Source organism: Saccopteryx leptura, chromosome 4, assembly GCF_036850995.1.
Source record: "Saccopteryx leptura isolate mSacLep1 chromosome 4, mSacLep1_pri_phased_curated, whole genome shotgun sequence".
In the NCBI taxonomy this organism is placed as follows: domain Eukaryota; kingdom Metazoa; phylum Chordata; class Mammalia; order Chiroptera; family Emballonuridae; genus Saccopteryx; species Saccopteryx leptura.
The window spans coordinates 215,353,706-215,380,583 of record NC_089506.1 but is presented as its reverse complement, the minus strand read 5'-3'; the positions used below and the strand labels follow the sequence as shown (position 1 = coordinate 215,380,583).

The window sequence follows — 26,878 nt, the reverse complement described above, 5'->3', positions numbered from 1 at the left end:
TTATCTGGCCCTGTCCCGTGGGCCCTGGGCACTGCCATGGACAGCCAGCTCCTATCTGTGCTGCTGCTGCTGCTGCTCGGGCTCTCAGGCCTATGGGGCCAGGGGCCAGGGCCGGGGGGTCCCTTGGAGGAGCCCCAGGAGGAGGAGGTTGCTGAGGAGGATGGGATCTTGGTGCTGAACCGCCAGACCCTGGGCCTGGCCCTGCGGGAGCACCCTGCCCTGCTGGTGGAGTTCTGTGAGTGCACAGGGTCAGCAGGGCTGGGGGACCCACAGGTGTAACCCAGTGTATTCAATACCCCGTGGACTCAGGGGCTTATGCACTTGAAGGGGTTTCCCTGGTGGGCAACTGGGTCCATCAGAGGGCACCTGAGGCAAAGCCCTGGCTGGGGCTGAGCTAGGTCTGGGGGGTCCAACCTGAGCAGATGGGGGGGGGGGGCGCAGGTGTAGGGGAGACCCACGGTTCTTGTCTTTCTACAGACATTTCCGTGAAGGGCCAGATAAGCTCATGCCTTGCACACTCTTCTGTGGCTCTTTTACAACCCTTTGCATGTGTGAAAGCCACTGAGCTGGCATGCCTCAACAGGCGGCGGCGTGTGGCAGGGAGCACGGCCTCAGGCAGCAGGAGTGGGAGGTTCCTTCTCAGGCTCACTGTCTGGACAATGCTGGCGCTACATTCAAGATCTGGGAGCCTTGGCCTGACCTGTGGTGGCGCAGTGGACAAAGCGTCGACCTGGAAATGCTGAGGTCGCCCGTTCGAAACCCTGGGCTTGCCTGGTCAAGGCACATATGGGAGTTGATGCTTCCAGCTCCTCCCCCCTTCTCTCTCTCTGTCTCTCCTCTCTCTGTCTCTCCCTCTCCTCTGTAAAAAAAAAAAAAAAAAGATCTGGGAGCCCTGAGTATTCTGGTCTTGGGTGCTCGGGCTTAGTGTGGCTGAGGCTCAGGTGAGCCGTGTAGGAGGGAGGAACGGACAGGACATACTCTGTGCTGGGCCTGACTGACCATAAGTCTGCCAGTTCTGGCCAGGAGGGAGCAGGGGCTGCAGCTGGGGCCATGGAGGCTGGGGGCACTCACGGCCCTGTCCCCCAGATGCCCCGTGGTGTGGGCACTGCAAGGCACTGGCCCCAGAGTACGTCAAAGCAGCTGCCCTGCTGGCAGCAGAGTCAGCCAAAACCAGGCTGGCCAAGGTGGACGGGCCTTCAGAGCCAGAGCTGACCGAGGAGTTCGCCGTGACGGAGTACCCCACGCTCAAGTTCTTCCGCGACGGGAACCGCACGAACCCAGAGGAGTACACTGGTACGGGAGGCGGGCACGGGGCTGGGGGCATGGGGTGCTGTGGGCAGGGGCTGGACCCAGGCTGATGGGCCTCTCCATAGGCCCCCGGGAGGCTGAGGGCATCGCTGAGTGGCTGAGGCGGCGGGTGGGGTCCAGCATCACACGCCTAGAGGATGAGGCGGGCACCCAGGCACTGATAGATGCCCAGGACATAGTGGTCATTGGCTTTTTCCAGGTGAGCTGGTGACATGGGGGGCCAGGCCTTGGGAGCAGGGCCTGTGGCCCCAGCTGGCCTCACAGATGTGGATCCCTTAGGACCTGCAGGATGAGGACGTGGCTACCTTCCGGGCTCTGGCCCAGGATGCTCTGGACATGACCTTTGGCCTCACTGACCAGCCGCAGCTCTTTCAGAAGTTTGGCCTAACCAAAGACACTGTGGTCCTTTTCAAGAAGGTGGGTCAGGAAAAAAAAAAAAGAGGGTGATCAGGGCCAAGGCATGGGGTTAGGGCCAGGGCTATGGCTCCTACTGACACCCGGTGTTGTCCAGTTTGACGAGGGGCGGGCAGACTTCCCAGTGGACGAGGAGCTGGGCCTGGACCAGGGTGACCTGTCCCGCTTCCTCCTCACACACAGCATGCACCTGGTCACGGAGTTCAACAGCCAGGTGAGCTGAGCTCCAGGTGCAGGAGTGGGCCCTGGGGGAGTGGGAGGGGGATCACGGGAGCCAGCCCCCACTGTTCGGCCTGCCCTGCAGACATCTCCCAAGATCTTTGCGGCCAGGATCCTCAACCACCTGCTGCTGTTCATCAACCAGACCCTGGCCCTGCACCAGGAGCTGCTGGCAGGCTTCAGGGAGGCAGCTCCTCCGTTCCGGGGACAGGTGCTGGCTGGGCTGGGGGGGGGGGTGGGGGGGATGGGCAAGACAGCGCCTAGCGCATCCTCTCTGCTGGCAGGTGCTGTTCGTGGTGGTGGATGTAGGTACCAACAACAGCCACGTGCTGCAGTACTTCGGGCTCAGAAAAGAGGAGGCCCCCACCCTGCGCTTCATCAACATGGACACCACCAAGAAGTACATGCCTGTAGACAAGGGGCCGGTCACTGCAGCTTCAGTCACCACCTTCTGCCACTCAGTTCTCAGTGGCAAAGTCAAGGTCTGTGCTGGGTGGCTCACCCAGGGTGTAGGGACGGGAGCAGCAGCTCTCAGGAGATCCCCAACAAAGCGCCTCACTCTCTTCCCCCCAGCACTATCTTCTGAGCCAGGACCTGCCCCCTGATTGGGACCAACATCCGGTCAAGACCCTCGTGGGCAAGAATTTCGAGCAGGTGGCCTTTGATGAGACCAAGAATGTGTTTGTCAAGTTCTGTGAGTAAGGAGGGCCATGGACAGTGGGTGGGAGGCGGTACAGGGTCCTCCTGCTGGCCATGCCTACATCCCGTCCTAGATGCACCGTGGTGCACTCACTGCAAGGAGATGGCACCAGCCTGGGAGGCACTGGCTGAGAAGTACAGGGACCACAAGGACATCATCATTGCTGAGCTAGATGCCACGGCCAATGAGCTGGAGGCCTTCGTTGTGCATGGCTTTCCCACCCTCAAGTATTTCCCAGCAGGGCAGGGTCGGAAGGTGAGGCAGGACCCCACCTACCATGGTCTGAGGTCCATCTCAGTCCTCAGATGGAAATATGGCATGTCCCTAGAGGGTGTGGTCTTAGTGTGGGGGGATCTGGGATGGGTGTGGTCTCAGCGCCAGGCCTAGCTAGTAGAGGGTGTGGCCTGGGATGGAAAGGGTCTTGGCTAGGGTGAGGCCTGAAGTGGTAGAGCCTGGGGTGACTGTGGCCTGTGTAGGGCATGGTCTAGGAGGACATGGTGTGTCCCCCAGAGCCTCCTATCCCTCCTCAGGTGATTGAATACAAAAGTGCCAGGGACCTGGAGACCTTTTCCAAGTTCCTGGACAGTGGAGGCAAGCTGCCTGAAGAGGAACCCGCAAAGGATCCCCTAGCCCCCTTTCTAGTGAGTGCCTCTACCCCAAGGTTCCAGGCCTCTGACAAGTCCTTGGATGGGTGGCTGTGGCACTGACCGGGCAGGGCTGGGCTCCGGGTGCAAGTTCCAGTGGGGCCTCTGTGACCCTTTCCAGGAGACAGTAGCCAATTCCACCGTGGAGTCCAAGGAGGAGCTGTAGCCACCCATCAGTGCTGGGGAGCCATCTCCTCAGGCGCCCGGGACGTTGTGGGCATTGAATAAAGAGTTCTGGTCCTGGACTGCGTGTGGTTCCTGAGCAGGGCTGGCCCCCAGCCACAGGCTTTGGCCAAATCTCAGCCTCCAGGGGTTCCATGTTGGATGTGGGACCTAGACCTTGCTCCCAGCCCTCCTCAGTGGATCCCTGGCTCAGCTATGGGTCTGGGTCCCCACCTAGACAGGAAGGGGGGGACATGGTGTTGCTGCCAGCTTTGGCCTCTCCCTCTCCAGTACTCTGTCATCTTGGCTCCACACAACACCCCACTCTCAAAACCCTTGGCTGCTGGTGTGCCCTTGCTGCTGAGGCCCGACACGGGTTGTGCATAACCAGGCTAGCCTAGAGAAGATAGGCTGAGGATGGCGTGCCCATCCACCAGGTCCCACCTACAAAAAACCTGTGCACTCCATAGCCAGGGAAGGTTCAAAATTGGTTTTATTTCATTATTATCCAAGTACCTTTGAAAAGATAATTGTACAAGTCAGCGCATGAAAAACGGGCTTGAGCAGCCCCCTGCTGGACCTAGCCTGAGAAATATACATATTTATAAGGGCCCTTAGAAAGGAGGGGCCCGGGACCCGCTGAGCCAGCGCTGTGGAAACTGAGGATGGAGAGGGAGCACCAAGGTGCCCCATCGCCGGATCCACACAGTGGCAGGCAAGAGACAAGCTGTGTTGAAGGCACTCAGTGACATGTACAATTTAGAGGCCCCCAAGGGCACCCTGACCCTGGGCCCGGGCTGGGCCTGACCAGGACAGGCCTTGGTGGGCGAGTTCTGAGGGAGAAGCAGAGCCCTGGGGGAAGGAGTCAGGGGCTGGCCTGTGGTTAGCAGCAGGGGTCTGCTGGGGAGGGTTACTCGGGTGGCTCTGTGGCGAGCTCCCTGCTTGCTCAGACGGACTCACAGAGTGGTGCTGTGGAGTGGACAGGGCATTCTCCTTGTTGGCAGCAGGACAGAGGCCCATGCAACCACTCAGTAAGACCCCTGCTCACCTGGATCCAGATGGACGAAAGGGGCAGGTGGCTATGGGGCAGGCAGTCCCTGGCCTTACACAAGGGGTGTGTCTGCGCACACGTGAGAGCACCTGATGTGGCACAGCTCTTCCTGGCTCTCAGTGTGGCCTTCCACGCCCCCACCTGATGAGAGCCCAGCCTGGTGCAGAGGCCTAGCCTGCCGGTCAGTCCACCTTCTCTACCTTGCCAATGATCTTCTCTTCAAACACAGGCAAGACAGCCTCGTCTTCCCGAACTTCCTCAAACACCACTCCACAGTCAAACTCGTCACTCACTTTCTTGAAGTAGTATCTAGGGGACAGGGGTGAGAGGAAGTGAGGGCCTGTCCACTCCTCTGCCCGTCCCTCTACACCCTTGGGGCTTCCCAGCCTCCTACCCAGAGGGCCCCATGGTCCCACTCATACACAGCACTTGGCGGCCACACTCCAAACACATTAGGCAGGACATGCAAGCTGGTTCTGTCTGGGGCCTATTTGCTGGAGAGCTAACAGTCACAGTACAGTGACCACATGTGGGGTCCCTGGCCTGAAATCTAGGGTGCTGCAGGGGGGAAGAGAGCAGGTTTGGGGTTTCTGTTTTCTAAGGGATGAGCCTGTCATCTCCATCAGAGTGATGTGCCCCCACTGAGGCCCATGGAGAGCCTCTGGCCAGTGGAGTCCGGGCCCCCCTCTAGTGGCCACACCCTCCACCTCCAATGGGTACTTTCTCACCACACAGTGGGCAGAGGAAACCACCCACCCAAGACCACCCTGGGACCCCCAAGGGAGAACCTGGTTTCTGTGTCTAGTAAAAACGGGTTGAGTCAGAACGCTGGAGACAAGGCCGACCCAGGTAAGACCCAGGCATGGGGGGCAGAGAGAGAACTGGGTTTGGGCCTATTTCCCCACATGTAAGGCACGGACTGTCCAGACCCCTTGGTTAGCCTGGAGGCCTCAGTCACCTAAGGCTAGGAACTAGGGCTGGGAGCCCTGAGGCCATGCACACCTCACATATCAAGGCACTCCTGCTAACAGCTCAGGGTTGGACAAATGGGAAAGGGGGAACAAGAACTAGATGGGGTAAGAACAGGGAAGGAAAAGGGCACCCAGCACACAGTACTACCTCCCAAGCAGAGTACCTGCTTACCACAGACCCCAGCCCTTCGCTCTCACCTGTAGTTGCCTTTCTTGGTCAGCAGCTCCTTGAACTGGCCCAGAGTGACCGCTCGGCCCCTCACCAGCGTCCGGTAGGGGATGGGTTCCCCGCAGAAGTAGTACGCCACAACGATGCTGTCGCACAACTGGGTGCTCCCACCGCCCGCCTTCCTTTGCGATTTTGTCCTGGAAGCAGAGACACAGTGGCTATTGCTGGGCTCAGAGTCCCACAGAGCACACCCCAACAAGCCTCAGACTCCCCAGTAAACGACGGGGCAAGGCCTGCAGAGGTGAACTGCAACACACTCAGAAACACCATGTACTCACAGGCCCTAGTGCCCACCCCACCCAGAGAGCTGCATCCAGCACCCAGGGGCCCTGACCCCGCATGGCATCTCAATACAAGGTTCCAATCCTGCGCCAACTCCACATACAAAAACACACAGCACAGATGCCAGCTCATCTCCCACCCTCTGCCCACCCCAAGTCTCCAGACCTCAGTTCACCTGCTGCTCTCCACCCACTGAGAGCCCCAGGTCTCTCTATGGCCTGAGCTGGCAGAACCCCCGACCCAGATCACATGAAAGTGGGCCAGCAGGCTTTTCAGGGCTGGAACCCATGGTAGGTCCTTCCACCCGCTTCTTAAGGTGGCCAGGCCACTAGAGCCAATGCAGCCTCCACCCCTAGGTAGGACTACACTGCTTGTACTCTAGTAAAGCCTACTACCCCCAAACTTCAAAAACACTTGAAGGCCAGGAATTGGACAAACAGAAGTGTGACGGATCTTGAAATGGACTTGCCCCACAGCAGAGAGCTTGTCCAAAGACAAGAGGCAGCATTCGCTAGATTTCCAGAGGGCTGTGAGGTCAGCACCATCTCCTGCCCGGGCAGGGGTACGGCCCTCACCCTGATGGGTGCTGAGCAGTCACTGTCTGGGACACGAGCACTTGCTCTGTCCCCCAGCGTCTCTGGTCCTTGTGACTGACTATTCTGGAGCTGCCCGCTACACGTAAGCACAGCCCTTGGCTCCCGCCAGCTGGGTGTGGTAGGAAGCTTCCTGCCCCACTGTGTCATATCAGGAAGGCCACCTGAGATCATGGTGGGCTCTTCTCTCCCTGGGGACCCTCCCCTCCTGGCGCTCCTGGGCACACACACGCTGCAGTCACTTTATCTGTGTGGCAGTCCACCACTCGAGCCACGCTCCATGGCACTTGCTTTCCTTCCCCTGGTCCTAAAACCTCAAACCCAGCCTGTCTTGGGAGTCAACCTGGGGGTCCTGTGCGGACCTGCTCTCTACAGAAGGGAGGCAGGGCTTCTGCTCCTCCAGGGGCCACCTCGAGAAGTGACCTGGTGGGGAGGCTCTGAGCCGGCTGGCACTGTCTGCAGTAAGCCTGGTGATAGCTAAGGTAGGGACCCCTCCGCTGTGTTGAGCAGAAGTAGGGACAGGGCGGCCAGCACTGTCTGCATGTGGTCTGTAGAGCCCTAATGCCCACCCTACTCGACGCGCACGTGGGGAGAGAATGCACCCCACATGAGAACAGAGCCAGGCTTGCTGTGCACACAGTGTTTGGACAAACACACATCAAGGTGCTGACACTTTCAGCTGGCAGCGTGTCAGGGGAATCATGGCTACACAATCCTGACACTCTCTGAGCCAGCTGGGAACCTCTGGAAAGTAAAGCAGGTGGGGTGGGGAGAGATGTGTGGCCAGAGGAGGAGGAGGCAGCGCGACCCTCCTCTCTAACCTGTTGGTCACTTGTCAGCACATGGACAGTCAGCATCCCCTTGATGGAGACAAAAAGGAAAGCCCTGCGAAGAGCCTGAACAGCCTGCAGCGCAGCTCTTCCAGTGTGGAGCCCGGGCTCCCGCCCTGGGAGGAGCCGCTGCTCCACAGCCCAGGCCGCAGCACAGGCTGGGCGAGCTGGATAGGAGGACCCGCTGGGACGCACGTACTCTGTCTCGGAGAGCTCCGTGTCGGACACCGCTGGCACCGCGCTCAGCACGGGCGCGCACACCGGCCTGGCGCAGGAGCGCCCCCGCTGGATGACCTCCTGCACATACCTAGGGAACAACCGCGTCAGTGAGCCGCACAGGCCCAGGCAGGGCTGCCTCCACTCTCCGTGGCGACAGCAGGGTGACAGACAGCAGGTGGAGCAGGCGCTCCCCAAGAGGTTCCGTCACCACCATGCTAGGCTCCCGCTGTGTGAGGCGGGCAAACCCCTTCTTGGGTCGTGAAGCTGTGTCAGGATCAGTCAAGAAACAGCTGTTGCCTTCGTCATTCAGGTTTCCCAGATTCCTCTCATTTGTGGTCAGAGCCCTTGGCTCCCTGGAACACACTTTGGGGAACCCCTCATTTGAGGCGTCAGGCTCCTGTCATTTCATCCACAACGAGAGGACCTGCCTCTGGCCTCTTCTTTGTGAAGGCAGCTCTTCCCACTTGGCGCTCTGCCGTGAGCCTGGGTCCCGGAGCATGGTCACTGCTCTGTCCGAAGCAGCTCGAGTCCTGTTCTGGGCTCTCTGCCCGGCTCCTCTCCAAGTGGCCATCCACCTTGGACACGCACTGTGCAGCCCCTAAAGAGTAACTTCTGCTCTGACTACCTTGGTGAGGGCCACCCCGCGAGGAGCTAGGGGAAGCCCCAGACCCCCGTTGCCACTGCCAGACCACTGCCCTGTGGCCATTTATAAAGGCCCACATCATGCCCAGGACTGACGATACGTGCAGATGGCAGTCACTGGCTGAAACCCCGCAGGTGGCTCACCCCGCAAAACACAAATCACAGAATGGCTCTACTGGCCTCAGACAGACCACACTGTTGTGAGGGGCAGACTGGGTGTTGGTGAAAAGAGAGGATAGGTCAGAGATTGTGTAAAAATGATGTCCCACGAAGTCTTTTGCAGAGGTAAGAGTTCCAGTCCTCGCACCCTGGCCTCTCCCCAGGCCGCCCTTGGCCGCCCGGTCTGCCTCCTGGTCACAGGCATCTTGCATAGAGCCGGATGGCTCTATGTTGACCGAAAAAGATCACAGAGTAAGACAGTTGGCTGTACAAAACATGCTCATCTTCAATGACCCAGGGGACACCTTCAGGGTTCCACCTGTGCCCACAAGAGGGACGCTGAGGAGAGTTTGCACCTAACACCAGCTTCCCCAGAACCACACAGCCCGACACACAAAGGAGGCCCATGGGGAGTGGCACTAGGAACCAGATGACTGAAGACTGGCCAAGGGAACCAGTAACATCTGAGTCAACAGCGGTCATGATGCCAGGCCCTGGCGAGAACTACAGATTCCAGACCCCTCACAAACCCTATCACCTGAGGATTCCAATGAACCAGCACGTCTGGGAAAAGTGACCTCCAAGCCCAGCTGAAAGGAATCCCCAGTCAGGGAATCCACACTCTGGCTGGAGAGATTTGCCTCCTATAAAGGGAGGGTCCCCTTGTTCCCTGGAGGAGAAAACAGGGCCTGACCTAAGGCCACAGAGGTAGCAGTTTGAGCCTTTCTGCCCCTGAAGGCCAAAGAGAGCACAGTGAGGAGCGTGGGGCCTGGGCCTCTCTGGAAGTTTTACACCACAGATTTCAGCACTGTTGATTGCCCTACCTGCCAATGGCACCATTTAGGGCTCCTGAATGAAGGCAGCCCAGGACCCACCAGGACCAACACCTCTGAGCTCAGCCTACGCTGCAGCTGCGGAGACCTGTGCAACCTCCAGCAGTTCCATGCCACTAAGGGGACCCCATGGCTTCCACAAAGACCCGGGGTGACCGCACACTCCGAAAGCAGAGCAGGAGTGACATCCTCTTCTCCCCAGGACAGTGGGTATATATATATCACCGGCCCTCCCGCCCTTGGTCACTCAGCAGGCTGTGCGGAAGAAATCAGAAGGTGAGCACCCAGCACAGCTCTGTGTATGAACCTCAGGCCTTAGGGCGCTCTACTCCAACACACAGCCACGGCACCTGGAAGGGCCCTGAAAGGTGCCAGCCCTGCCTGCTCTACCCAATGGGCTCATACCTCTGCTTCGAAGGCAACTTGCTGGCTCTCTTCTCTTCCTCCTCCAGACGCCTACGGGCCTCCTCCAGCTGGGTCAGAGGGTTGGGGGCTGGATTGGGTGGCATTGTGGGGTCTTGAATGAACAGATGAGAGGGTTGGACAGAGTTCCGCAGCTGAGCGCTGACCCAAGGGTGCACGGCACCAGGACGTTCAATGGACAAGGGCCTGGAGCTCTCATGAACTTGCTGTTTCTTCACCCCAGAAGACCTTTGGGAGCAAGAGAACAGACATGCCAGAGCCTGAAACCTGGGCCATAGGCAGGCATCTAGAACTAGGCAGGGGCCAGCAATGGAGGTCAAGCTCAGCACTGACCCCTGGGTGCCTGGGGCGGAACTGCCCTGTGCCCCTGGCCAGCAGAAGTCATGTGAACTTCACAGGGTTCCTCCTATACTACACAACACATTCCTTTCCTGCACACTTTTTCCCCTGGCAATTTAGTTTTAACAGCTTTATTGAAATATAAACCATATCCTATACAATGACTAATTTTTTTAAAAAAGGTTTCAATATTTAAGGTTATTTATGAAAAAGTCTGAAAAATATAGAAAATTCAAAGAAACTAATACAAACACAAATAATTCAGAAATAGCTACTCTCAAAATACTGATCTATATATTTCTCCCCCCATTAAAAATACTCATTACACTTGTCATAATTCTAAACATAATTTTTTCTGACTTTTCCCCTTGATGTCGTATCATGCCTCTCTCTCTTGTTTGACACTGAGAACGTGCTTTATACCTGTACAACGTGCCATCACTCAGCCACTGGACGAGATCTGAAGGACAACATCAGCCTCTCTCAGTTACAGCTGGAAAGGGGTCTCAGCACCAGGAGCAAAGGTGAGGGAACCCAAGAGGGCCCCCTGGGAAGTGGGTTGGCCCAGTGCTCTTGTGACACCTGAACTGCCCAAAAATGGTACTCTGGAGGGGGGCTCCTCCTCCTAAAAAGCCCCACAGACGGGCCCCAGGGAGACTTTGATCCCCATCTCCCCCCTACAGCTTCCATCTTCGCATTCCCCTTATCTTCCGACCTCTTAATTCCTGTCCCCCATTCCTTTATCTCCCTGTCCCCCATACCCCCCAGCCAACCTGCATTACGCAAGAACGACAAAGGCAGAGGTCCATGGTCCCTAGACTCCAGGAAGGCCAGGAAGGGCCCACAGGGGACAATGAAGGCATCATTTAAGATAGTCCATCTTGCCCTGGCCAGATAGCTCGGTTGGTTAGAGCATCGTCCCAATATGCAAAGGTGATGGGTTTGATCCCTGGTCAGGTACATACAGAAACAGATCGATGTTTCTCTCCCCGTTCCTCTCTCTAAAATCAATCAATAAGTTAAAAATCATAAAAATAAAACAAAACAGCCCATCTGAGGGCAGGAGCCTCTGGAACCTGGAAGGCTGTTTCTAGATGTTCCTCTTACTCTTCAGCCACAGGAACCCTCCGTTTGGAGTGGGAGGCCTGGACGAAACATATGCATTCCCCGTGGAAACCCACACAGAGAAATCCAGAGAAGCTGAGGGTCAACCCCACCACAACCAGCAGGAGGGGCCTCCCCAGGACAAGCTTTGTGACGGCAAAGGGTCTGGATACCAGTGGGGGGCTCATTCCCGAGGTCAGGCTCACCTGCCTCATACACACACTCAGTCTTCCCCAGCCACGGCCAAAGAATGCTGATGGTCAGAGAAATCTGAAACCGAGGAAGGAGGGACAGCCTACCCACTGATGGACAGAGGCCACCAGCCCCAGGCCCCTGGGTGTCAGCCACTTCTGGTCCAGCCCCATCGAAGCTAGCCTGGTAGCATGAACTCACGCAGGGCAGTGAGGGCATATCTGGGGGCCTGGCTCAACCCCTCAGGGAAGCCTCTGGCCCTGTGGGGTAATCCAGAGCTCGGAGAAATGGAGACTAAACAAGAACTGTCTCCCACCCAGCACTGAGGGGACGACCAGGTGCAAACACATAAGGCTTCTCCTGAAGCCCCGTCTGGAGGGGCAGTCAGGTACTTGCCTCACTTCCCTGGTCCCATAGCTCACTTAAACATGGAAGTAACACTCCCTCAGAAATAACCTTGTGAAAGCAGCTGTGTGGCAGCAAGCCCCCTCCTCAGTGCTGGGGCAGTAGCAAGAGGAGTTCACAGAGAGGCATGGTGATTTCAGACTGACCTCACCAGCAGGTACTCCTGCCCAGGACACAAGCTGCATCCAGGACCCTACCCCATCACAGGCCCACACAGGACAGGTATCAACACGCTCATGCTGTGATGAGTCAAATCTGATCCCTCTGAATATCTGCTTCCACTAAAAATGGTTTGCAGAAAGACAATGGGTGGGGCCATATCACACAGGAGCCTGGCAAGCAGTTCTCAAGTCTTGCCAGCCGGTCCTGCATAGCTGTGCCCACACCCCAGGACATGAGGAGCTGCTCACCCGTGGCCTGCCTTCCGGTGCCTGCTGATCTCCTTCTCCCCCTCAATGATCCACTGCATGATCTTCTGGTTCTTCTCTGCGTCCTCTGAAGGGCCTGGCACCTCGGCGCTGGCACTCTTCCCCGACTCAGCCTTCTTGGCACTTCTTTTGGAGGTTGTGCCAGCTTTCCCACTGCAAAATCAAGTGGGGAGTCACCCACTGACCTTACCTGGCCATCACTGGATGGATGGCCACCTGTGTTCCCCATCCTGTATGGCTTCCTGAACATGGAGGCCTTGACAAAGTGGCGTGTGCTAGCAGCCTCTGCCCCGGCTCTGTGGAGTTACTGGGGTTTGTTTCAGGCAACTCCATAGCAAGAAGTGAAGAAAGGAGTCCAAGCGGCATCGGCCGGAGGGCTGGAGCCAAAGGTCAGGTACAGCACTTGTCTTCTGTCCTCGCAGCTCAGGAGAGCTGCCTGGTGGAGACCCCCAGGGCCCGGCCACTTCTCCTCACCAAATACCTTCCTCTGAAATGGATCCTTACTCAACCACACATCAAGGCCGGAGCCCCAGCGGACCACCACCTCAGACGGAGGCCTGGCACCTACACCTGGCACCTGAGCTCTTGGCCATGACGTATCTACAGTCTCTGCAGTTGCCCTTGGCTTAAAGACTTTTAAAAAGGAATTCTAGCCTAGAAACAAGAACAGAATCCACAAGAGACATGGCCTCTCACTGCAACCTCCTCCTCCCAGGAGAGACACGCATGACCCTCACAGACAAGCCCAGGGACAAAGGATCCAAAGCATGGCTTGGGACACCAAAGACATTCACCTGTAGGCCAGGCTGTCGACATTGGGGGTGGTACCCAAGCTCTCCAGGTGGCTTCGGATCTTGGTTGTGTGGCTGTGCAGCTCCGGACCCCATGGGAAGCTGCTCTGAACCCGGCGGGTGGCCTCAGCCTCGGCTTGTTCCTTGGGCCTGGCCACACCATGGTGGCTGTGGTGGTGGCTGTGCCTATGGAGGTGCAGGCCAGCTGCCTCCTGCTTTGCCCCCAACTTGGGCACGTGCTTACTATGGCCCAGGGTTGTGCCCCCTAGCACCCCAGACGTCTTGGGCACATGTACACTGTCAGGGGAGCGGTGGCCAGGCCCAGGAGACTGGCAGCCAGGAGTCCTCATGACCCGCTGCACATGCTCGTCCAGGATGCTCTCAGGATTCTCCTCATGTGCATCCCGCGGCCCTGCACAGCCCACATCTGCATAGCGGGCTGGGAAACTGTGCCAGGCCGGGGCCAAAGGCAGCTTGTGACTGGCCCCTAGGGGGACAGAGGACACATCGCCATCCTCACCTTCTTCTTCCTGTAGGGACAAGGCCACATGTCATCTCTTGGCACCTGTCATACCAAGGAAAACTCAGACTTGGGGAAACGAACAACAAATAACAACCAAACACAAAGCCTGTCAGTGCCATGCCCTGGGGTCAGTGCCGGGAGGTGCCAGAGGTGCTGCCCGGCTCCTGCAGACCTTTTCTGTCCGGCTATCTGAGCCAGCTCGGCAGGGCTCTCAGCAGGCTACGCTGCAGGATGGGCTGCACACAAGTAGCTGTGCTCACTCAGGAGTGTGCAAGGGCGTGCAACTGCCACACACAATGACTGAGGGAACACAACCACAGAGAAACCTCCACCCTGGTTTAGTTTTCTTCCATGCTTCTCAATAAATATTTTTGTTTCCTTTCAGTAAAATTTTCCTATTCCTCAATCCCCCCCCCAGAGGTTAGTTTTTTGTTTTTGGGTTTTTTGGTATTGTTCTGAAGTTGGAAACAAGGAGGCAGTCAGACAGACTCCCACATGTGCCCGACCGGGATCCACCTGGCATGCCCACCAGGGGGTGATGCTCTGCCCATCTGGGGCATGGCTTCGCTGCAACCAGAGCCACTCTAGCGCCTGAGACAGAGGCCACAGAGCCACCCTCAGCGCCCGGGGCCAACTTTGCTCCAATGGAGCCTTGGCTGCGGGAGGGGAAGAGAGAGATAGAGAGGAAGGAGAGGGGGAGGGGTGGAGAAGCAGATGGGTGCTTCTCCTGTGTACCCTGGCCGGGAATCAAACCCGGGACTCCACCTGCACGGCAGGTCGACGCTCTACCACTGAGCCAACCGGCCAGGGCCCTATTCCTCAATTTTATTGCCATATTTTCCATTATATTTCCAAAGGGAAGATGGTTCTTATGCAGAAGAGCTCTTGTTTTTTATCTTGCTATGTGTTTCCTGATGAAATCTCACATTAAACTAACTGAATTTTATTCAGTTCTCTAAGAGTTAACATAACCATATTTTTAAATATAAATGTTTTGTCACTTTAATTCCAAAAGATACATCTCATATTTTCTTTTTTTTTTTTTTAAATATTTTTTAGAAATATATCTATTTATTTTTTTATTTATTCATTTTTAAAGAGGAGAGAGAGGGGGAGAGAGAGAGACAGAAAGGGAAAGAGAAGAGAGAGAGACAGAGAGAGACAAGGGAGGAGGAGCTGGAAGCATCAACTCCCATATGTGCCTTGACAAGGCAAGCCCAGGGTTTCGAACCGGCAACCTCAGCATTTCCAGGTTGATGCTTTATCCACTGCGCCACCACAGGTCAGGCCATCTCATATTTTCTTATCTTATTGAATTGTACAAACCAGAATAATGAAGAGTAAATTTGGTAATAATTGAAAAGGGGGAAACTAAGCTACACCTGTACTTTAATATAAAAAAAAAAAAAAATCTCTAAAAGTTTACCACAAAATTTCTCACTAATGCAAAGGTATCAAAATGTCGTTAGAAAAGGCTCAGTGAAGAATACAGCAGAAGAGGACAGACTGAGGGGGAGAGAAGGGGACAGACAGACGGAGGGTGAATGCTCCTGAGCACGACTTGGAGCCACCCCAGCAGAGATGTGGACCCTGGGCTCCTATACCCCATCCCGACCGAAGGAACCCCTTTGCTTTGCAGCGCTGAGGGACCAGGAGACTTCTCCCTGGGGGGGGTGGGGGGAGGCGGAGGGGGAGGGCAGGTTTTCCTAGGGCACTGAAAGTATTAAAGCCCTTTACCCCTAAGGCAGCAGCAAGCAAGAAGAAACCTCCCAAAAACTGAGCTGGGGTGGGGCAAAAACTGAGCTGAGATGCAGCTTTTCTAATACAATAGTTCTGCATATGTAAGAATTTTATGGTTTTGAAATGTTATATATTTAGTTTTCATTTTCTTCTTTGCTTTTGTTTTCAAAATTTTTAAAGTTATTTTAAAATTCTGTAGTTATTCCTTTTAAACAAGGACTACTATTTATAGCACGATCTATTTAGATTACAAAATCACACAAGATTAGAGACTGCACTGCCAGCTGCTGGGCAGTGTGCCACAGCCAAGGACTAAGGGTCACCTGTGGGAGTAAACCTGCTGGAGCAGTTTCAGGCCTGAGCACATGACCCAGAGTCCAGGATCCCATGTCTGAAGGCCATCACAGACCACTGCATGCGGCAAGCCCATCTGAACTTGAGGCCACGTGCCTGCCAATAATTCCTGAATTGATAATGGAGAAATACAAAGGGCTGTTCAACTGAACATTTCTGTCAAAAAAGGCCATTGGGTCTTCCAGCTGGGTCCATCCCCTCTCCTGAGAGCTGGAGGTGGTTCCAGGCACAGCTGCCTTGCACCTGCCATGGATGCCACAGAGCAAAAAAACGTGTGAGTCTGACATCAGAAAAATACACTGAATACCCCCAACCACAGCTGCCTTCATGTCTCACCCAAAACACTGACCCACCAGGGCCACACACATGCATAGTCTAGCCACTAAGCCAGACTAACAACTTGATAGAACTACAATACTCAATTCTATAGTAAAAAGATGGCAAATTCTTCCTTAGGCTTCTTTTAAGAAACGTTACACACAGCCTGGCCTATGGTGGCACAGTGTACAGAGTGTTGACCTGGAATGCTGAGGTCGCTGGTTGGAAACTCTGGGCTTGTGCACAACTAAAGTGAAGCAACAATGAGTTGCTACTTCAATGAGTTGCTACTTCTTGTTCCCATCCCAGTCTCTCTTCTGTGAAATCAACGAATAAGATCTTAAAAAGAAAGAAACATTACCCACGTTATTTCATGAGTACATCTGTTTTAAGGGTTAACTGGAACCCGCTCAGGGAATCCCCACACCCAGAGAGCTGATGCCTGTGGAAACGCTGTGCTGATAAATGAAGACTCCAGCTCTGTCACAACATGCAACTGGAACTTAGCTCCTACTAAAACATCCCATGTTTTATGGCGAGCCAGTTCCCTATATTTGTTTGTCCAGAGAAGGCTATTAAATTGCTAAAACTATGCTCCTAACTCTTCCTTTAATTGCTCAGTAAGGCCTTTGATGGGCCCGGTGAAAAGGCTAGCCTCAGTGTGTGCACACCCGGCGTCCTTGCCTCCGGCCAGGCAGCCTGGCTCTGAGCCGGTCCCTGAGAGCCACTCCCGCCAGGTCAGACAAGTCTCATCTTTGCCCTCCTAGAACCCGGCATGGTGAGTGTCCTGCTGCGTGAGCTTGGACAGATCACTGAGTTGTGGGAACTGTGGGGAGGAGAGTTGGTCGGCACAGGTGAAGCCCTCAAGCTGGCACCGGCACTGCCGTTGTGAGGATCACCCAGTCACCATGAGGGAAGGAGAGGAAAGGATGCTGGTAAGAAAAATTTACTTGTGCATGTGAATGAGCACCTAAAAATACTTTCATGGAAATTCCTTCCTGGAGATCACCACCATCTGGCTATTTATCTTACTCTCACGTCTGCCTTTCTGGGTACCTACCATGAAATCTCAGGTTACGACATGCTGTTTGAAATATACCTGCTATCTTGATGTGAGGAAAAGATGGGGGAAGTCATGCCCCTTGGTTGGATGCTGGGCATCATGTAAGGGAGCTCTGGAACCCAGGACATAGCTGCAAGGTGCAGCCAGCAGGATTCCCTGTGTGCAGTGCCAGGGTGGGCAGGGAGAAAGATCATCACGTGTGATCCTCTGCCGTGCCCCATGTCTACCCTTACGGCAGTGTCTCCAAACTTCAGGTGCACAGAACTCATCTGGGGACATGTAAAGAGAGTAAGCCCCTCCCAAGGGGTTCTGATAGGGTCTGAGGAGGGCTCAGGTTATTTTATTTTATTCTTTTAAATAATCAAGTTATTAGCCATATATATAGACCTACCAAGCAATATGTATGCTACCAAGAGAAGAAATAATCCCTGTTGACAAGTTGATAGGGATATATTTTGAATTAAAAAAAATTGTTTTTGGCCCTGGCCGGTTGGCTCAGTGGTAGAGCGTCGGCCTGGCGTGCGGGGGACCCGGGTTCGATTCCCGGCCAGGGCACATAGGAGAAGCGCCCATTTGCTTCTCCACCCCCCACCTCCTTCCTCTCTGTCTCTCTCTTCCCCTCCCGCAGCCAAGGCTCCATTGGAGCAAAGATGGCCCGGGAGCTGGGGATGGCTCCTCGGCCTCTGCCCCAGGCACTAGAGTGGCTCTGGTCGCAGCAGAGCGACACCCCGGAGGGGCAGAGCATCGCCCCTGGTGGGCAGAGCGTAGCCCCTGGTGGGCGTGCCGGGTGGATCCCAGTCGGGTGCATGCGGGAGTCTGTCTGACTGTCTCTCCCCGTTTCCAGCTTCAGAAAATTAAAAAAAAAAAAACAACCTTTGTTTTTATCCATTGATTTTTAGAGAGAGAGGAAGAGAGAGAGAGAGAGAGGGGTGAGTTAGAAACATCGATTTGTTATTGTCCTTATTTATACATTCACTGGCTGATTCTTATATGTGCCCTAACCTGGGATCGAACCCAAAACCAACCAACTGAACCACCCAGCCAGGGTCTATAGTGACACATTTTGAAGGAGAAAAGATAAAAAGTTAAAGAAAATACATTTGTAAAGAAAAATATATTTCGTTTCTTTGAGGCAATGTCCATTGCTAGTTCAGCTAGAGTCCTGTATCAAAGGGTGAGAAAAGTTCAATGTCTTATTTTTTCCCAAATGAGTTAAAAACAGAGATCACTAATATTTAAAATGAACAGCAACAAATTGCATGTAATAATTTGCCACTTTTCAACAATTCTGGTGTCATAAAAATTAACTGAACCAAACTCTACATATTATTTCGACTACCAGAATCAAAATTCCCAGTTAAGTCAGATACTTCCGGAAGGGCCTACAGAATGCCCAAAAGAAGAGGCCAGGGGCAAGACTGCTTAGAGGCCTGGACACAGGGGAATGTCTTTTGCTTTCATCTATGTGTGCCTCAATTTTTGAAAACTTTTATTTCTGGATATCTTCCAGTCTAAAAAAGAAATGGAAGAGGGTTAAAAGGATCTGCACCACAATGTTCTTCATTGAGTTAAGATTATCTAGCAATTGCTTTGAAAATGAGTAAGCAAAAATCTTTTTGAAAACAAAGACCCAGTTTCTAATAGAGATTGTCCTAGAAAGATTAACTTTCCAAGTTGACAGGCAGTCATACCAAACACTAATACCTAATTTAAACTTCCCTCCAATATAAAAATAGAAAATCCTTGGGAGCATTAGGCCTTTCTTATCTGCCTTTAAATATACCCTTCCCTTCCCTCACCGGTTTTCTCTCCTCATGTGGAAATAAACAAAAATAATTAATTTGCTTTGCTAGTCTGAGGAAAAGACTTTTATATGGAAAATATATAAATTACCGCAGGCCAGCTGGGTAAGCGGTAGTGTTGGCCCAGTGTGTGGAAGTCCCAGTTCGATTCTTGGTCAGGGCACACAGGAGAAGTGACCATCTGCTTCTCTACCCCTCCCCCTCTTCCTTTTCTCTCTCTCCCTCTCCTTCCCACAGCCATGGCTTGACTGGAGCAAGTTGGCCCCAGGTGCTGGGGATGGCTCCATGGCTTTGCCTCAGGCACTAAAAATAGCTCAGATTCCAAGCAACAGAGCAGCGGCCCAAACAGGCAAAGCATCGCCTGGTAGGGGGCTTGCCAGGTAGATCCCAGTTGGGCACATGCTGGAATCTGTCTCTGCCTCTCCACCTCTCGCTTAATAAAAATAAATTAAACAACTAAAAGTTTACATGGTTACTCAATACTCTTAAGATAATTTCTGAATTCTATAGCTTTTGCATTCTTTTTTTTAAAGATTGAATTAATTGATTTTTAGAGAGTGGAGAGAGAAAGAGGGAGAAGTGCAAGAAGCATCAACTCATAATAGTTGCTTCTCATCTGTGCCTTGACTGGGGCAAGCATGGAATTTCTTTTTTTCTTTTTTCTTTTTTTTCTTTTTTCTTTTATTTTATTTTTTCAATCATTAGTTTCTTGTTGCGCGTTGCGACTTCTTAGTTGTTCATTGATTGCTTTTTCATATGTGCCTTGACCGTGGGCCTTCAGCAGATTGAGTAACCCCTTGCTGGAGCCAGGGACCTTGGGTTCAAGCCGGTGAGCTTTTTGCTCAAACCAGATGAGCCTGCGCTCAAGCTGGCGACCTTGGGGTCTCGAACCTGGATCCTTCCACATCCCAGTCCGACACTCTATCTACTGCGCCACCACCTGGTCAGGCTCTTTTTTTAATTTTTTTAAATTTTATTTTATTTATTCATTTTAGAGAGGAGAGAGAGGGGGAGAGAGAGGAGAGAGAGATGGGGGGGGGGGGAGGAGCTAGAAGCATCAACTCCCATATGTGCCTTGACCAGGCAAGCCCAGGGTTTCGAACCAGCGACCTCAGCATTTCCAGGTCGACGCTTTATCCACTGCACCACCACAGGTCAGGCAAAGCATGGAATTTCTAACTGGCAACCACAGCATTCCAGGGTGATGTTCCATCCACTGCGCCACCACAGTACAGGATGCATTTTTTCTTTTTCTTTCTTTCTTAAGTAAAAAAAGTGAGAAGACAGGAAGCAGAGAGACAGACTTCTGCATGTGTTCCAACCAGGACCCACCCAGCAAACCCTCTATGGAACAATGCTCTGCTCATCGGGGGCCAGTTGCTCCATTGCTCAAACCAAGCTAATTTTAGCACCTGAGGCAGAGGCCAGGAAGCCATCCTCAGTGCCCAACTTGCTCCAATTAATCCCTGGCTGCAGGAAGGGAAGAGAGAAAGATGCAGAGATAAAGAGAGAGAGAGAGGGGCCCTGGCCGGTTGGCTCAGCGGTAGAGCATCGGCCTGGCGTGCGGGAGTCCCGGGTTCGATTCCTGGCCAGGGCACACAGGAGAAGTGCCCATCTGCTTCTCCACCCCGCCCCCCCCTCCTTCCTCTCTGTCTCTCTCTTCCCCTCCCGCAGCCGAGGCTCCATTGGAGCAAAGATGGCCCGGGCGCTGGGGATGGCTCTGTGGCCTCTGCCTCAGGCGCTATAATGGCTCTGGATGCAACGAGCAACGCTCCAGAGGGGCAGAACATCGCCCCTTGGTGGGCATGCCGGGTGGATCCCGGTCAGGCACATGCAGGAGTCTGACTGCCTCCCCGTTTCCAGCTTCAGAAAAATGAAAGAGAGAGAGAAAGAGAGAGAGAGAGAGAAAGAGAAAGAGAGAGAAGCGAGAGGGGGAGGGATAGAGAAGCAGAGGGTGGCTTCTCCTATGATGTGCCCTGAGCAGTAATCGAACCCAGGACATCCACATGCCCAGCTGATGCTCTACTCCTGAACCAACTGGCCAGGGCCCAGGATGCATTCTAATAGCAGACAACACATTAGGAGTTTGGAATCCTTGAAATTTTTTTTTTTTTAGCAGAAGAGAGCGAGAGTGAGTCAGACCAAGTATGAGAGAGAGAAAGACAAGAGGGGAGAGAGATGAAAAGCATCAACTTGTAGTTGTTCACTGATTACTTCTCATACATTCCTTGATGGGTGGTGGTGGATGCAGTAGAGCCAATGATACCTTGCTCAAGCCAGCAACCTTGGGCTTCAAGCTAGGTGAGCCTGTGTTCAAGCCAGATGAACCCATACTCAAGCTGGCGACCTTGGGGCTTTGCACCTGGGACCTCAGTGTCCCAGGTTAATGTTCTATCCACTGCGCCTCCACCAGCCAGATGAAATCCTTAAATTTTAAAGTACAAAGACCACATACATTGATGCTTGAGGTCCTAGATATGTCCTCCAGGAAATCCACCAAGAGTCATTTCCATGAATCGGTAAGGCCTATGAATATGTAATGTTAAAAGAGAGAGAGAGAGAGAGAGAGAGAAATAAGATATGTCCTGGCTTGATAGCTCATTTGGTTAAAGCACTAGCTGACAGGCAGAGGTTTGCTGGTTCGATTCTGGTCAGGGCACACACAGGAACAGATCAATGTTTCTATCTCTCTCTTTCTCTCTAAAGTTAATAATTAAAATTAGGCCCTGGACAATTGGATAGAGCGTTGGCCTGGTGTATGAACATCCCAGGTTCAATTCCCAGTCAGGGAATACAAGAGAAATGAACATCTGCTTCTCTTCCCCTTTCTCTCCCACTTCTATCTTTCTTCACCTCTCACAACCAGTGGCTCAATCAGTGTCAGCCCCAGGCACTGAGGATAGCTCAGCTGAATCGAGCAATGGCTCTGGAGGAGGGTTGCCGGGTGGATCCCACTCAGGGCACATGCAGGAGTCTGTGTCTCTATCTCCCCTCCTCTCACTTAAAGAGAGAGAGAGACATATCTAGGTCTTACAGAGGAAGTAAGAAATAGAAATTAAGTTTTAAACCAAAGCTTTTTCCAAAATATTCATACACTCCTAGGAAAAAAATAGAAAATAAAACATACTGTATTTAATTTGAACTTAAAAGTAGCATTCGCCCTGGCCGGTTGGCTCAGCGGTAGAGCGTCGGCCTAGCGTGCGGAGGACCCGGGTTCGATTCCTGGCCAGGGCACACAGGAGAAGCGCCCATTTGCTTCTCCACCCCTCCGCCGCACTTTCCTCTCTGTCTCTCTCTTCCCTTCCCGCAGCCAAGGCTCCATTGGAGCAAAGATGGCCCGGGCGCTGGGGTTGGCTCCTTGGCCTCTGCCCCAGGCGCTAGAGTGGCTCTGGTCGCAAAATGGCGACGCCCAGGATGGGCAGAGCATCACCCCCTGGTGGGCAGAGCGTTGCCCCATGGTGGGCGTGCCGGGTGGATCCCGGTCGGGCGCATGCGGGAGTCTGTCTGACTGTCTCTCCCTGTTTCCAGCTTCAGAAAAATGAAAAAAAAAAAAAAAAGTAGCATTCTAAAGCAATTTATTAAAGTATAAATAGTAATTATATAGAAAGAACCTTATTAGTAAATATGGTAATTATGAAATCTTAGTAATTCATATTAGTGAGAAAACTAAACTGGATTATGAAGAGGTTTGAATTTCTTAATTCCTCTAAATCCAAACAAACCCTAATTAATTTAGGTTCTGTATTTTAAACAGAAACATTAGGTGATCAGGGAGAAAAATAATTCCTTCGAGAAACAACTTTTTTTCCTATTTTTTATTTTTTGCGAGCACGAGCGGGCAAGAGAGAGAGAGAGAGAGAGAGCGAAGGGAGAGATGAAAAGCTTCAACTCGTAGTTGCGGCACCTTAGTTGTTCACTGATTGCTTTTTTTTTTTTTTCCTGTATTTTTCTGAAGCTGGAAACGGGGAGAGACAGTTAGACAGACTCCCGCATGCGCCCGACCGGGATCTACCCGGCACGCCCACCAGGGGGCGATGCTCTTCCCCTCTGGGGCGTTGCTCTGTTGCGACCAGAGCCACTCTAGAGCCTGGGGCAGAGGCCGAGGAGCCATCCCCAGTGCCCGGGCCATCTCTGCTCCAGTGGAGCCTCGGCTGCGGGAGGGGAAGAGAGAGACAGAGGAAGGAGAGGGGGAGGGGTGGAGAAGCAGATGGGCGCTTCTCCTGTGTGCCCTGGCCGGGAATCGAAACCGGGACTTCTGCACGCCAGGCCGACGCTCTACCAGAGGCAACCGGCCAGGGCTGATTGCTTTCTAATATGTGCCTTGACTGGGGGCAGAAGCCGAACCAGTGACCCCTTGCTCAAGCCAGCGACCTTGGGCTCAAGCCAACTACCTTTGGACTCAAGCCAGTGACCACAGGGTCATGTCCATGATCTCATGCTCAATTGGCAATCCTGTGTGCAAGATGGATGAGCCTGCGCTCAAGCCAGTAACCTCAGGGTTTCAAAGTTGGGTCCTTAGCATCTCAGGCCGATGCTCTATCCACTGTGCCACCACCTGATCAGGCAGAAACATCACAGTTTTGAGTTTCAGGTACTGGGCATAAAATATTGAGAAAAGATGGAAGACACCCACTTACTTGCTGGTAACCATTTATATCCAGCAGGGAATTCCTACCTGCCAAGAAAAAAGCAAAGGCCTGTCTGCCAGAGACATGGAGGCTCATGGTATTCAGGAGGGACTGGGTTCAATGAATAAAGTTCAACAAGCTAGGAAGTACAAGGGGTCACAGGGAAAGCCTCACTCCAGAGGCATGCTTGTTACTGATGTCTGCCCCTGAATGTGTAGGAAAATGAATTTTGTAGAATGACAGCTGTGATAACAAGAGCAAGGTCTCTCTTCAGGAGCTACGGGCAGAAAGATATTTAAGCAAATGAATTATAAAAATTATGAAAATTTTAACATTTTACCAAATGAAGCTACAAGTCAGAAGATAAACAGAAGCCTACATCTAAACCAAAGCCATTCTGTGCTCTGAGGTGACAAGCGCCACCTTTCTGCCACATGCATGCTCTGTTCCATACAAGTGTATGTGGCCTGGGTCCCAGCAATGCCCAGGGCCTCCACCTATCAGCACTCAAGGGAGATTTCAGCTTCATGTGCCAACGGGGCCGATGCAACGCAGGGGATGCGGCCAGCAAGGCAGGTGTGTTCACACATGGGATCAGGAATCTGAACAGGGCTCAGCAGAGGGCAGTGAGTCCGGGGCGCTGAGAGGAGGACAGCAGAAAGGGAGCTGGGCCCGGGGTAAATGGAGACGCTGGGCAGTCTGCACTTTGGACTCGTCCCATGCCGAATGTCCCTGAGCTGAGCTGGTGTTGTCGCTGCGCAACAGCAACTGGTGACGAAAGAGGAGCTGTCTTGGCTTCCCTCTCCTACAAGCAGATGGAACAGGAAACCCAACCCCAGTAACCACGCCACTGTTCTGACACCTGCTGGTCACTCCCCAGGCCCAGGCTCAGGGCCCTTCCGTAAAAACCTCTTTCCAGGGATACAACCCAGGCTAGGAACAAGGGGTGACGGGCTTTGGAGAGGGCCGGCCTCATAGAAGAGCGTGCCTTAGTCATCCACCAAGACAGGTCAGAGCATGTCAGAAGTCAGTGTGTCGTCAAGTAGGGAGAAGGGGCTCTAGGAAAACCTGGCCGGGCTGGTGGGGACCTAATGCTGTAATCAAGTAACTCAGCAACCACGGTGGGCGTGGCTTCTGTGACAGAGGCCACTAACCATGCGCACGCGCTTCAGCCGCTCCTCCAGCTTCTCCTCCGCCTCCCGCGTCCGCTGCACGGCCTCCAGGCGGTGGATGAGCTCCGCGGCGAACTTCTGGGGCTCCACGCGGATTTCCTTTGGCATTCGGTAAGTACGCTGCAAGGAAACATCTTATTAGCTAGCTGGCCATGCACAGCTCTGAACGACCGTTCTCTATGCCAAGGTGGCATTCAACCACTTTTTGGGTGGGAGAAAATAATGTGAAACCTGAATTTGAATTTAAAGTGAGTTTTTACTTTTCCCCCTTTCACCAGGGAATCAACCTTCTCACTGCCTCCTTTTCTCGTCAGACTACATCTCTCCTTCACCGAGCCCTCATGCAGGAGTGAGAATAGAGCGCTGGCTCCCCATGGTCACAGAATCAGACACTGAGCAGGGCAGAACTTAGTTTTTTATTTATTTTTATTCATTTTAGAGAGGAGAGAGAAAGAGAAAGAGGGGGAGGAGCAGGAAGCTTCAACTCCCATAATGTGCCTTAGACCAGACAAGTACAGGGTTTTGAACTGGCGACCTCAGCGTTCCAGGTTGATGCTTTTTCCACTGTGTCACCACAAGGTCAGGCCAGAACTCGGTCTCTTGAAGTCACATCATCAGGGCAGCAGCTGGCAGGGGCCTATGGAGTATGCCCTGCACAGAGAAGCCTACCAGACTGGCTCAAAAAAGAGCTTCTAATATGACTGGTCAGGTCAAGACCCAGTGAGGCCTGGGCCAGGGCAGGTAGAGCTGTAAAGACGACAGAGGAGGGAGGACGTAAAGGCAGGAGACAAAGCCCACAGAGCTCTTACAGAATGGATCTGTTCCCTGCAGTGCCCGCCCTGCACACAAGAGGGCAGCAGTCGTTTGCACTTAGGCGTGTATGCACCAGGCCGTTGCAGGGTTGGGGGACATAAAAAAATCAGGAAAAAGTAGGACTATGAAGGGCTTTCTTCTTCAAAAAATGTAATTCTGCGATGTACTGTATTTTATAGCAATACACTGTATAACCTTCCCCCCCCCCCCGAGACAGAGAGAGACAGAGAGAGGGATAGGGACAGAGAGAGATGAGAAGCATCTCAATCATCAGTTTTTCGTTGCGACACCTTAGTTGTTCATTGATTGCTTTCTCATATGTGCCTTGACCGCGGGCCTTCAGCAGACCGAGTAACCCCTTGCTTGAGCCAGCGACCTTGAGTCCAAGCTGGTGAGCTTTGCTCAAACCAGATGAGCCCGCGCTCAAGCTGGCGACCTTGGGGTCTCGAACCTGGGTCCTCCGCATCCCAGTCCGACGCTCTATCCACTGTGCCACTGCCTGGTCAGGCCACTGTATAACTTTTAAGGGGTTAGCGCTATTTTGAAATAGTTTCTAATTTAAAACTTGCAAGAACAGTATAAAAACTCCTGTCCTAGATGTCCCAACTGCTGACATTTTCTCACACTGTTATTCTTTCTCACATACACAGATGTGATGCACATGTGGACAAACAGAAACATACTTCTCTGAACCGGTCAAGAACAAACTGCACACACGATGCCTGTTTCCTCTTAAATACTTTAGAGTATTTAACAATAACACAGGACATTCTTATTAACTCCAGCAGGACAAATTATTTAGAAATTAAACTTAATGGGGTGACACTGACCAACAAGAATACATAGGTTTCAGGTGAACATCTATAGCATTTGAACTGTTTGTTAATTGTGCTCTAGGCCCATCACCCAAAGTCAAATCATTTTACGTCACCTACTTTATTCCGCTCCCCTCCATCCCTTCCTCTTGGTAACCACTTTACTTTTATCTGTGTCCATGAGTCTCCGTTTTTATTTATTTTTTATTAAGTGAGAGGAGGGGAGGCAAAGACAGACTCCCACTAGTGCTCTGATTGGGATCTACCCAGCAAGCCCACTAGGGGGCGACGCTCTGCCCATCTGAGGCTTTATGCCGCTGCTGGGCAACCAAGCTTTTCGTAGCACCTGAGGCTGGAGGCCATGGAGCCATCCTCAGCACTCGGGGCCAACTCGCTCCAAAAAAGCCATGGCTGTGGGAGCGGGAGTAGGGGGGAGAGAGGGGGGGGGGAGAAGGAGAGGGAGCAGGAAGAGGGAGAGGGAGAGGGAGAAGGAAGAAGGAGAAGGGTAGAGAAGCAGATGGTCACTTCTCTTATGTGCCCTGACTGGGAATTGAACCTGGGACATCCACATGCCAGGCCGATGCTCTACCACTGAACCAACCAGCCAGGGCCAAGTTTCAATTTTATATCCCATCTGTGTGGGGTATATATTTGTCCCTCTTAATGTTTTATTTATTTATTTATTTATTTATTTATTTATTTATTTATTTAT

General features: G+C 53.0%; 2 protein-coding genes across 4 annotated transcripts in view; one reads left to right on the top strand and one right to left on the bottom strand.

Moving 5' to 3' along the window:
* The first annotated feature begins 16 nt into the window (after window positions 1-16).
* On the top strand, window positions 17-3,530 carry PDIA2 (protein disulfide isomerase family A member 2). Its single transcript, XM_066380015.1, has 11 exons — window positions 17-235; window positions 1,087-1,293; window positions 1,374-1,507; window positions 1,588-1,725; window positions 1,820-1,936; window positions 2,027-2,152; window positions 2,226-2,423; window positions 2,515-2,635; window positions 2,715-2,896; window positions 3,172-3,282; window positions 3,407-3,530. The coding sequence occupies exons 1-11, from the start codon at window positions 37-39 to the stop codon at window positions 3,449-3,451; spliced, it is 1,578 nt and encodes a 525-aa protein (XP_066236112.1). The 5' UTR covers window positions 17-36; the 3' UTR covers window positions 3,452-3,530.
* Window positions 3,531-3,922: 392 nt separating this feature from the next.
* The window catches only part of AXIN1 (axin 1), a 91,081-nt gene continuing 68,125 nt past the window's right edge, over window positions 3,923-26,878 (bottom strand). For 2 of the 3 annotated variants that reach the window (XM_066383060.1, XM_066383063.1), the window contains exons 5-11: window positions 24,521-24,658; window positions 12,942-13,468; window positions 12,130-12,300; window positions 9,662-9,907; window positions 7,603-7,710; window positions 5,668-5,835; window positions 3,923-4,807 (exon numbers count right to left, since the gene is read on the bottom strand). In XM_066383060.1, coding sequence (XP_066239157.1) covers window positions 4,681-4,807; window positions 5,668-5,835; window positions 7,603-7,710; window positions 9,662-9,907; window positions 12,130-12,300; window positions 12,942-13,468; window positions 24,521-24,658 — 1,485 coding nt within the window. In that variant the 3' untranslated portion in view covers window positions 3,923-4,680. The remainder of the gene's footprint in view (window positions 4,808-5,667; window positions 5,836-7,602; window positions 7,711-9,661; window positions 9,908-12,129; window positions 12,301-12,941; window positions 13,469-24,520; window positions 24,659-26,878) is intronic. The other variant, XM_066383061.1, reaches the window with a different exon arrangement.